Below are 12,037 nucleotides of genomic sequence, written 5' to 3' on the forward strand. Positions count from 1 at the left end.
GGTGCTTCCAGGCAGAGTGCAAAAAGCCATCAGGTGCATGTGGTTGAGTTGGATTGGAGCCTTCACCCTGCCGTACTGCGTCTGCATAGGGAGCTGGGTCAGCAGGAAGGAGCATCAGAAAGGACAGCCTGGGTGGGATGTGGGGACACCTGGGGACATCCCTTCCTGGCCCCTTCCCTAGCTCCCCCATGGGAACTTCAGAGCATGGCCTGCTTCACCACGCCTCCAGGCGGAAAGATTTCTATCATAGACTGAAGTTTTAGGCGAGCTGGGAGAGACATTGCATTCCTTGACACACTAAAGGGCTCTCGACCCAGTGGAAAGGGGCTTTTTTGAGTAATTGGTGGGAATTGTGGGAAGAAAAGGAAAGCCTTTTCAAGAGAAACCCTGTCTCAAAAAACAAAACAAACAAACAAACAAACCCAGCAAACTAACTAATAACAAGGACTAACTGCTCACTAGACCAAAGACGAGCTATGGAGTCACAGCTACATTGAGAGCCTCGGTGGGAAACTGAGGCAACAGCGGGAGAAGAGGTTAGACTGGATGAAAATGAAGTGTACATCTTCCTCCTTCACCCCTGCACCTCCTCCTCCTCTCCTCTTCCTCCTCTGCCTCCTTCTCTTCCTCTCCCTCTTCCTCTTTTCTTTGGAGACTGGGTATTGCCATATAGCTCAGGCTAGTCTCAAACTTACCATCCTCCTGCTTCAACCTCCTAAGTACTGTGATTACCAGACTGAGCCACCTTGCCCAGCATACATTAGCTTTTTAAGAATAGTGAAAAGGGTCTTATTAGTAGAGACAACTACATTTGTCAAACTCCTCTGTCACTTCTCCTTTTGGACACGGATGGACTATAGTCCCCAGGATGCTGCAGTTAGGCAAGTCTGTGTGACTGAGATCCTGCCATTGTACTTGCACTAAGATTGAGTCTACTCGCTGAGGTTTGGCAGTAAAAAGTTTCCATGGGGCCTACCCCTTCCCTGTCTCCCTTTCTGTTCCCAAGATCTTTGAGAAGGAAAAGCAAAGTAACTGTAACTCTGATTGTGATGAAACTCTGCCACCCATGCTATGGGCTGTCATTAAATTGTGACCTGAGGAGGAATACACATTGTGTTAAGATCAAACTCTTCCACATTCTAGCCATAAAATAGTCCAAAAACCCTAGGAACCACACACTCAGGCCCCTGTCCTGGTTGGGTTTTTTGTTTGTTTTGTTTCTGCTTTTGTTTTTGGTTTTTTTGTTTTGTTTTGTTTTGTCAACTTTGACACAGGCTAGAGTCATCTGGGAAGAGGAACCTCAATTGGGAAAATGCCTCCATCAGATTGCCAATATGGACTGCCTTGGACAGTCACTATTAACCATCATAGCTCGTATTTATAATCACCATGTCACTTTATTAGTATGTGGCTCCTGTTTTGTCTTTTCTCACTGTCTCCTGAAGCCTTCTTTATCAGGCATGAGGATGACGATGCCAACTTCTCTCCTGCTTCTGTCCCCTTAATAGATTGGTTTTCGTCCCTTAACCTTCAGCCTCTGGGTGTCCTTGCCCAGGAGCTGTGTTTCTTGGTGACAACAGATAGCTAAATCTAATTTTTCCTATGGGGAGTGGGTTGATTTTGTTTCTTCTTGTTGTTTTGAGATGGGCAACCTTGAACTTCTGATTCTCCTTCCTCTACTTTCCAAATACTAGGATAACAGCCTGTGCCACTGTGCCCATTTGAATCTAATGTTTTTTAACCCAGTCAGTTAGTCTGAATATTTTAATTGATGAGTTGAGGCCATTTACATGGAAGATTATACTATTAGGAGATGTTTACCAATTCCTGTAAGTTTTTCTTCGGCTGTTTTCTGGTTGATTGGATTATTGTTTATTGCATTCTTTTTCCTCTACAAACTAGTATTGGGATTTGTTCATCTACATGCTCAAGATTTGGGGGGAGGGGGGTTGAGACAGGGTTTCTTCGTGTAACATCTCTGGCTGGCCTGGAGCTCACTCTGTAGACCAGGCTGGCCTCAGAGATCTGCCTGCCTCTGCCTCCCAAGTGCTGGGATCAAAGGTGTGTGAATAATTTTCGAGTATTCTTATTATAGTCTGTTACTTAACAGGTTGTAATCACTAGGTATATTTTTATACCTATGAACCAGTGACGGGCTATTTCTTGACCTACACTCCTGAGTGCTAGGATTAGAGGCCTGAGCCACTGCCTCCCTGATTCTTTTTTTCTTGTGCTCTTGTGGCTATGCCAGGCTTTCCTCTTCCTTTGCAGACAGTATTCTTTTGAGCATCTTCTGCAGTGTTGGCTTGTCTGTCATCTGTCATGAACTGCCTTGGTTTGTGCTTGTCCCGACATCCTGACTTCAGCATCAATTTTAAAAGACAGCTTTCCTGGACATAGAAATGTTGGTTGGAGGCTGTTTGCCTTTGGGGCTTGAAATACATCATCCCATGCTTTCCCAGTCAGGGTTGCTGACAAGAGATCTGGTGTTTATGTTTAGGCTTTTATAGGTGAGCTGCGATTTCCTCTTAGAAGTTATAATGCTATTTCTTTGCTTTGTATTTCTGACATCCTACAAAATCATGCAGAAGTTCTTCTGTGGTCATATCGATTTGGAGCTTTGAACCTATTTTGACTTTAGATATCTATTTCTTTCTAGATGTTGGGTGTGGGTTTTCCACTATGATTTCATTGAATGGATTATTCCCTTAGTTCTTCTATGTCAGCGCCTGCCTCTTGGTCTTTTGATAGCATCCCAGAGTTCTTGGCTGCTCTGGTCATGCTCATGCACTTTTGCTTCCCTTATGGATCTTAAGTATAGAATTTCCCCACCCTTGCCCTCCATCTCTGCTGCGCTCTTCCTGCCTCGTCACATCTCTTGGCAATCCTTTCCATGGTGTTTTTATTTGAGTCACTGATGGTTTGGTTTCTGACTTTGTTTGCTTGATGAATTTCTCTTCACCCATATTGCTGATTTTCTCAGCCAGTTTCTTGGGTTTTTTCCTCTAACTGTCCTCTCCGAGTCCCACGTTGACCTCATCTGCCTGTTTGTGTCCCCTCTCAGGGAGCTCATTCTCTTTACTAGGACACTTCTGAATGTCTCACCCTGGCCTTTCACATATTTCCTTATCTCCTGACTCATCAGCAGAAGAATGAATGATGACCTGTGGAGTCACAGTGCCAGCCTTTATCTTATCTCTTCTCTTTCTGTGGCAACATTTGCTTATCTATTGATTTGGATATCCCTTCCAATTTTATTTGTAGATTTTCATTTGGAACAACTGCTTTTTTTTAAGGTTAGCAAAGAAATAGTATGTTTTTACCATGGCATCTGTGAAGATGATATACAGCATTATAATTCATTTTCTTCCCTTATTGGCCTTCCCTGTGCCCTCCCTCCCTAATTCAGCAGCCAAATTTTGAGGGCTGGAACCCCAGTGACACTTTTAGGGGAGTCTTTTGTTTTCTCTGCCACCACTAGGAAGGCCCCAGGAGCTGACAGTGGTAGTTTCTATCTCGTGGGCCACCCACCCTTTTCTTTGTGCTTTTTGGGTACCCTGTCACTACTGTCATGGATTTCTGGAGTTCTTCCTCTCTTTTTCCTGCTGTAAAAAAGAACACTCATTTTGTTCTGATCCTTCTTCTTTATGGGGTCACACAGCGGTGGCTTCTAGTCCACTATCTCACTCAGAAGTTGGGTCTTACATATTTTCTACAGCATGTTAGAAGCTACATGACTCAACTAATCTAGTCTTCAAGTTTTGAAAAGAAGGAAACTGGCCTATCCACAAATAAATAAATAAACAAACATAGGCTTTAAAAATTAGTTTTATGAACTTCGGCACAGTGGCTTACACCAGTAACCCCAACCTCTTTGGGGGTGGATGCATGATAGCAAAATACAGACTGGCCTAGGCTACATATCAAGATCGTGTCTAGGAGGAGCTTGCTATACCCGCAGATCAGTGCCTCTCTCAACTCTCATTAGGGAAGCTTCTCGTGGCAGTGGGTGGCGATTAGCACAGAGACCCTCGACTGGTCAACTTCCGAGTGCTCAGCCCCACGAGCCCCGCGTGGGGCATACTCACCACACGCTTCCTCACAAGACTCAGGGACCTTCGTGGAAGAGGGTGTGGAAACACTGTGTGAGCCAGAGCTGGGGGACGGCATCAAAGAAAGTGTCTTCCGGACACAACATGTGTGAACTCACAGTGGTTGTGACAGCACGCACAAGATCTGCACAAGCCCGTGCCAGACAGAACCCCAGCACGGAGGAGAGGAAGGATGGGAAATCCCATCGCTAGCTGAGAAGCTATTTAGTAGATACTGGGAGAGAGAGTCAGTTTTGGTAAATGAGGTGACCTCTGGCATGGTGACTACACTCAGAGACAGGCCTCAGTCCCAAAACTGACTGAATAACATGACCTGAACTTGATGGGATTAAAAAAATAAAAAAAAAGAAAGGACACTCAAAGCTGGGTGGGTAGGGAGGGGAGCACGGATATGGGAGGAGTTGGGGATGGGGAGGTTGACTATGATAAAAATATATTGTATGAAATTCTCAAAGAATTAATAAAATATTATTTTTAAATGTGTGTTTATTGTTAAAGAACATTCAATACTATGAAAATCATATTCAAAATAACTTTTAAAAAGAAAACTTTGTGAGTTGAAAAAGAAAAAGAATAGGAGGAAATATTAAAAGTTGCGTATCTCTTTGTCTGAAATGCTTACGACCAGAAATGTTTCCAATTTGGGATTTTTTAATCAAATTAATTAATTAATTTACTTAGCTATTGTGTATGTATAGGTGTTTTGCCTGATTGTATGTCTGGCACGATGTGCATAAGTGGTGCCTGTGGAGGCCAGAAGACAGCATTATGTCCTCTAGAACTGTGGTTCCTGACAGTTGTGAGCTACTGTGTGCTAGGAATCGGAATCAAAACTGGGGCCTCCGGAAGAGCAGCCAGTGCTCTTCAGCCATCTCTCCGGCCTCAAATGGGATTTTCTTTCTTTTTTTTTTTTTTTTTTAACTCCTGGAATACTTGCGTATGCATAATGAGAAAGCTTGGAAACAGATAACGAGTTTATCTACAGAAGTGGCAGGTCATTCACTTGTTTGCTCTATTTTATCCTGCAGTGCTGGGGCCTCCAAGCAGGGCTTGCACAGGCTAGGCAGCACTGACCACTAAGCTGCACCCTAGGTCTTTTTCTTAACGTTTTGAGACACTAAGTCTCACTAAGGTCTCGCTAAGATGTACAGGCTGGCTCTGAACTCACTTTGTAGCCAAAGGCTGGATACTCCTGCCTCAGCCTCCTTAGTAGCTGGGACCACAGATCTGTGTCACCAGGACAGGCATCTGCAGGTAACTTTCACACATATTTTTACTGTGCCTGTGTCTTGGCTACAGCCTGTCACATGAGGTCAAGTGTGAAATTTTCCCTTTTGGCATGGCAACAGTATTTAAAAGGTTTGGGACTTCAGCGCTTTTCAGATTTGGGATTTTCTTTTTTTTTAATTATTTTTATTTTATGTACATTGGTATTTTGCCATGGGTGTCAGGTCCTCTGGAACTGGAATTACAGGCGGTTGTGAGCCACCATGTGGGTGCTGGGAACTGAATCAGGTTCCCCTCGACAAGCAGTCAGTGCTCTTAACCACTGAGCCATCTCTCCAGCCCCCTAAAAATGAATTCTTTTTTTTTTAAATGTGCATTGGTGTTTTATCTGCATGTCTGTGTGAGGGAATCAGATCCACTGGAACTTGAGTTATAAACAGTTGTGAGCTGCCATGTGCTAAGAATTGAATCCGGATTCTCTAGAAGAGCAGCCAATGCTCATAACCACTGAGCCATCTCTCCAGCCCGATTTGGGATTTTCAATTTATGATTATGCATATAGTGTGTACATGAAAATATGAACAAGACTGGGATTTGAGACCTAGGAGTGATTTTTGTATACTTTCTGTTTTTCTCTATTTGTATATACTTGAGCAAGAAATAAAATATACAAAGTGGTATATATGCAGAACTTGAGGTATAGCTCAATAGTGAAGTGCTTATCTAGCATTGTACAAGGCCCTGGGTTCATCCTCAGCATGGCACATGCATGTCTTCTCTCTTCTCCCCTTTATCCCCTCCCCGCCCCCCCAACAGAATCATATCTCTTTTGGGGCCTCAAATACTGAAAGCAGAACTCCTGATTCTGCTAGCCCTTTACCTGTCCCCAATATTTCCCCTCTCAGTGCCAAAGAAGCCTGGGATCTCCCATTTGGGCTGGGGCAAGAGATGGGGGACCCTGGAGCAGGGGCCATCAACTCACTTGCTGATGCAATCATTCTTTTTGTTGTAGGCATGGATGACACCCAGACCCTGTATGGAGGAGGTGATGTGAGAGAACCAAGGTGACCGACTGATGTTCTCCACCTGCTTGAGCTCCTGAACTCCTCGATGGAAGATGCTGTAGTAAAAGCAAGAGGGTCCAAGAGGGTCACGAAGTCTAGTCTCAGAGAACTCTCCCTCAGCACAGCAAACCCAACTGTGCCTTCCCTGTGACAGCTAAGTCAAAGTTAGTGTCATAAATGGAAGAGAGGAGCCTGCCACTCCTCTCCAGGATGCCCTGCGTGGTTGTATGAGGCATGGGCTACACCATTACTTCATTTGCCTTCAGATCCGAGTGCTTCCTGTAGCAAGAATGACACGTGGTACAGTATGCAGCTCTCGTCTTTGAAGACCCAAAGATTTCACACAGTGCAACCCCTGAACACAAGTCAACCTGTTTGTGATGACCAATCAGGGAAAGAGGGATCTGAGCTGGTTGCCAATGAGTGGCCTTCCAAAGATATTTTTGTACAGACATCAAGATAGTCTTCCTTGGGAACTGAGTTCAGAGTACTGTCTTGTACCTTACAATGGAAGCCCCAAGAGCCCTGATGATGGGAGAACTATGTCCCTGAGCACCCAAGTTTGCCGGCTATAAGGGACTCAAGCCTACTCCCGACTCAAAGCTAAAATTAACTCGCAGAGTAAGGGAAGCTCAGAGCTTGGTGAATTCATTGTAAACTTATGGATAATTAGGTCAGGCTCCCCTCTGGTCTCTCCTGTGCTTATAGCAAAGAAGAGGGTATGCGGGGCAGATTTCTTGTAAGCTTTTCTTTAGTCAATCAGCAGCAATAGAATGGACAGCAACAAATGGCCAACCAAAGTGTAACAGAAACGAACAGAAGCTCAAGGGATCCACTACAAGTTCGGACATTCATGACATGCTTTACCTTTGTGATGGACTTTCAGAAAACATTGTTTACTCATCATCGCAATAAACTCTTGAATTGGGAAATGTGTACTTTTCTCAGTGACACCAAGGGTACTGCAGTGAGAGCCCAGCTCTGCTGGATCCCAGAACACTAGTCTTCATTCTCATGGTCACATCTGCTCCCATCGGGCGCCCATGCCAGTCTCCTGCCACAGTACATCCCTCATTCATCTGCCATTATCACTGCCTCCGACTTGATGCACGAGTCCGAACCCAAAAGCGAATTGCATTTGTGATAGCATCTGCTTCTTCTCCCAGAGCACCTTCCTCAGCACATCAGTCCCCCACCTCAGACTGTCCTTGGTTGTACCAATCTCTCTGACACCCCAAAGCCTCCCACTTGTAAAGCCCTGATGACACTGCCTTGTAAATACCCCTCAAACCCACCCTTCTCTTGTCCTCGCTACTGCCATTCATATCTGGTCCTCATCAGTCCTTGCCCAAGCTCTAAATCTCTCGAGTTTGGTTACCATTTTATTCTATATTTAATATATTTAATCTATATTTAATCACCTCATCTCACGCGCTCTTTTGACACAGACAAGGGATGCACTTTCATGACTAAGAACTTTGCATGAGAAGAAACAGATTTGCAGCATTTCAAGGCTCTCCAACCAGCTTCATGGCAAAGCTGGAGTTCTGGTGCAGACCTTTCTGACTCACAGCTTTATTCCCTCTCCATACTCCCCGTAGTGACTGATGAGAGATCCCACCACCCCCACGGCAGAACACTGTAACTGTGTCCCCCGGAAGCTGGAAGCTGGCTGCTTCCAGTTCCCCTCCAGACAAGTGTGTACAAGCTCAGGAGCTGCCCCCAGTCCTTTTCACACCTCTCCGTACACGTCACTCTTTAGCTGCAGTGGAAGCTGTTACTCAAAATTCAAAGTGACTGCAGAGGGTGCCCGCGGAGCCCAGTGGTTTTAAGAATGAATCAGCAGACAGATGGCAACCATGCTTACTAGTTTCCTGATCTGGGGCCAGGGACTTAACCTCCTAATAACTCACCCACCTCCCAGCACTGCTCTGGGCCTAAAAGCCACATGTAGGCAAGGAACTCACCACAGCATCTGGTGTTTAACAAGTGCCCCAAATCTAGGATTCTCCCATCAGAAAAGTAAGTAGGTGCTCAGCATCCCCTGCCTCCCAGCTGGTGCACCTAGCTGTTCATATTCTCTCCCTGCCCCCACTCCATGCATGTGTCAGGGTGGGGTAGAGTATCCCCCCTTGGAGGCTGTGTATAGTCCTACCGTAAAAGAATGAGAAAGATGATAGCCAGGCCAGCCAGAACCAGAAGGACAACAGGAAACACAGCAGCCATAATCACCAGAATAAACAACACCATGAAGAGCTGCTGTAGAAAGTTCTCCGCATGAAATGGCAGCCTCACGTCCAGCTCGTCCATATCTTTAGAAAAACGGTTCATCAGCCGGCCTGTGGGGGTTGTGTCAAAAAAGCTCATTGGACTCCTGACGATCTGAGGATAAAAGCAGAGTGACCTGAGTCGGGGAATGCTCCTGGACTTCCGGCAGGGTAGGAAGGTGAGAGCAGGGGCCAGACCTATTTTTCTGAAGCACGGGCTGGGGGATCGGTCGGCCAATCTTTGGGAAGTGAGGGTGGTGCCCCCATTCTTAGACCACACCAGGAGTGAATGTAGGAGAGAGTCTGCCTATGTTTGGGGCTTCCTCTCCAAATCTCAGGTGCCTCCTGGGACAGGGATCCAGATACTCACTGAGGAGGGAAGGATTTTGAGCCCCAGAGGAATAAAATGTCAAGTCTACTTGTCTGTCTACTCCACAAACATACCTGTGTGTTCTGGTAAGAACCCACACAACCAACTGCTGCTGCCTGCTACAGCAATGGAAAGTGGGAGCCCATCTCCAGGCCCTCACTAGCTGGAACTCTTAGAAGCATAATGTACATCTTCCCCCACCATCCTTCTGGCCCAAGACTCCATGATGTACCCCTATTGCTCTCTGAAATTAGACTTCCTATATGGTACTTAAGCAAGTAGAAGACACATTGCAAACTAGACGGCCGACTTCAGGAGAGCTGTTCTGTCCCCAGAGTTCAGCACAATCTTTACCACACTGAAGGACCTGCTTCACCCTGTGGACAGAGCAATGAGGTGGGCCTGCAGCCCACGGTGGCGCTACCTTGTTAAACACCCTGTTGTGGAGCGAGGAGGATGCCTTCAGTGTAGTTTTGGTGAAGGTAATGCCTTTGATAATGCCAAATGTCAGCACAGACACCATGCTTGCTATGTATACCAACTGGTATATGTGGTGTTCGGTGTCTTGCAGGGTCTGGTCACCATTGCAGGCTGTCCTATTGCTCTGGGGTGCACAGATGACCTGCAGCACAACAGAAAAGAAGTATCGAGAATTTATGCTATTGGAAGAAGGGGGCTATTTCAGATAATCTTTCTAAAGAGAAGAAACTAAAAATGAGCCAGATGGGATGGGAGAGACGGCTCAGTGAGTAAAGTATTGCCACACAAGTGTGAGGACCTGAGTTCAGATCCCTAACTGGCATGTAAAAGCAAGGCATGGTGGCACAGGCCCGTAACCCCAGTACCAGGATTTGGGGGAATACAAGCAAATCACTGGGGTTCACTGGCTAGCCACCCTGGACAAAACAGGGAGCTCTAGATTCAGTGAGAAACCCAACCTCAAGTATTAAGGTAGAAAGTGATAAGGGAAGGTACTCAAGGTTAACCGTCAGCCTCCACACACACATGGACAAGTGCCTATGCATATATATGAAACAAACAAATTTTAGAAGAATAAAATTTAAATTTGAATCAAGAATGAGTCATGTGGGTAAAATCAAGTCAGGTCCCTCAGGGGTTATCTGAGTTTTTCCTGCCTCTTCCACAAAGGGGTACCTCATGGTTGGAAAAATGTAGCAGATAAGCAGGTGTAGGGCAGCTGTCACAGAAGCCACCTGCACCCAAGGAGACCTTCAGTGATGCCAGGCCAAGAAGATCCAGAAGCAAACAGGGCCTCTGGATTCTAAGAAGCTGGCCTGGCTCGCCTTGAACAAACCCAGATGGGACAGAGAGTCGGGGCCACCCTCCCACCTGCCGAGCTGCCCGGCAGCAGCCACCGACTAATGAGATTCAAGGGTCTCTATGTAGGGTGGTCCAGTTCCTCAATCCTCTCCCCTGGCCTGTATCCAAGGGTCAACAGTGAGGGTGCTGCTGCTCTGTTCCGGAGTCCTTGGCAAGAAAAATGGGGCTTTCAGACAAACTATGGATCTACCCCTCTCCGCGAGAGGACACAACTTCACCAGCATTTCTGGAGAGGCCATCATCTGTTGTTGAGAAACTGACAGTTTCATTTTTCTCTGGGCTGTGTGTTAAAAGTCAAGGATGCCTTTTGGGAGCAAACAAACATGTCTCTTCTAAATGCCATTCTGCTGATTACAGTAATGGGGGAAATGTAAACCAGAGGTGGCTGATGGATGAGCATCTGCTGAGGCAAAAGCATCCCTGGGGGGCTGGTTGATGAAAGGCTCAGCTTGTACAGGAGGTTCTGCTGTGCTGTAGGTTGTACCCATAGCATCGGGGATCAGGACTAATCACAGGGGCATGCCACTGTTGCTGCGTGTTCAGTGGCCTACTGAAGAATCCCTGAGGCTAGGGCATGGCTCCACATGACCCTACATCTGAGGTTCTCTGGGGAATGGACAGAATCATCATGAGTGGGGACATGGAAGAATACATATATTTGAAGATAGTTCTTGCTTTATCTGCACACAACAGGCTTCTCACTGCCTATGCTTGTGGGAACAGCCTCAGGAAGCTGTGTCAATCAGCCTCTCCCCTCCCCCACACCCAAGCATCCTTACTTTGATGTCATATCAACAAGGTGGTACCATAAGGTGTAATCTTAGAAGAGGAGCAGGCACCCTCACAGCATTCCCTGGAGCTCCAAGAGAAGCTTTGAAAGCAATGGCCAACAACTGGGGAAGACTCTAGCCAGCTGGAGGGAGAGGTATGTATTGGTCCTGTCCAGGAAGGGCCCTGGCCAAGATGGAAACCTTGGGGAAAATGGAAGGTCCTGGTGGCCTTGGCACACTTACAAAGGCTGCATCCATTTTAGGTCCTCTTCCTGCTAAGGCACCTTTGGAGAGCAGGGCTCTGGAGAACCTTCTGACACTAAGCGGTGGTGTCTATGACAGGACGCACTTCCTCTTCAGGGTCAGGGATATGTCAATTTTTGTTCATCTTCCCAGGCCCCTCCCTGTCCCTCCTCAGAGGAAACCACAATGATCCTACCCTTCCTGGACAAGTGTGACTCCACACACAGGAACCATCAGTTTCCAGCAAACCCTTTTAAACCTGAAGTTGTACATAGAAACTTCCAGGTGCCTTGCTTCTTTTGAAAACAGATAAAGATCTCAAGAATTTGAACTATATAGCCCAGGAACTGGCCTCAGTGTCACCAAAAGGGAACACACCGGGTGTCACTAGCCCTTTGGTTCAGGTTGCAGACTCAGCACTGTCAAAGGAAACTCACCTGGGAGCCCCTGTCTAGCCAGAGTCCCAGCCACCAGGTGCTGAAGGCAGAGCTGCCCATCATCAGGAAGAAGAGACAGAGCACCAGGAAGGAGACCAGGTACCCTGCCAGAGGAGCAAGCGGGAGCAGACATGAGGCCAGTGGCAGATTTGCCTGCCCTCAGCCTCACCCTTGGAATTTGGGAAAGCCAAAGTCTACAGAGAAAA

The 12,037-nt window shown here is 46.5% G+C and overlaps 1 protein-coding gene across 2 annotated transcripts in view; it reads right to left on the reverse strand.

The window, feature by feature from the left end:
- Nucleotides 1–12,037, reverse strand: part of Abcc12 (ATP binding cassette subfamily C member 12) — a 76,743-nt gene that overhangs the window by 13,856 nt on the left and 50,850 nt on the right. For both annotated transcript variants that reach the window (XM_059264501.1, XM_059264502.1), the window contains exons 19-22: nucleotides 11,832–11,935; nucleotides 9,465–9,662; nucleotides 8,559–8,785; nucleotides 6,322–6,459 (exon numbers count right to left, since the gene is read on the reverse strand). In XM_059264501.1, the coding sequence (XP_059120484.1) occupies nucleotides 6,322–6,459; nucleotides 8,559–8,785; nucleotides 9,465–9,662; nucleotides 11,832–11,935 (667 nt within the window). The remainder of the gene's footprint in view (nucleotides 1–6,321; nucleotides 6,460–8,558; nucleotides 8,786–9,464; nucleotides 9,663–11,831; nucleotides 11,936–12,037) is intronic.

The sequence above is a fragment of the Peromyscus eremicus genome, chromosome 5 (genome assembly GCF_949786415.1).
Source record: "Peromyscus eremicus chromosome 5, PerEre_H2_v1, whole genome shotgun sequence".
NCBI classification, from domain to species: Eukaryota; Metazoa; Chordata; class Mammalia; order Rodentia; family Cricetidae; genus Peromyscus; species Peromyscus eremicus.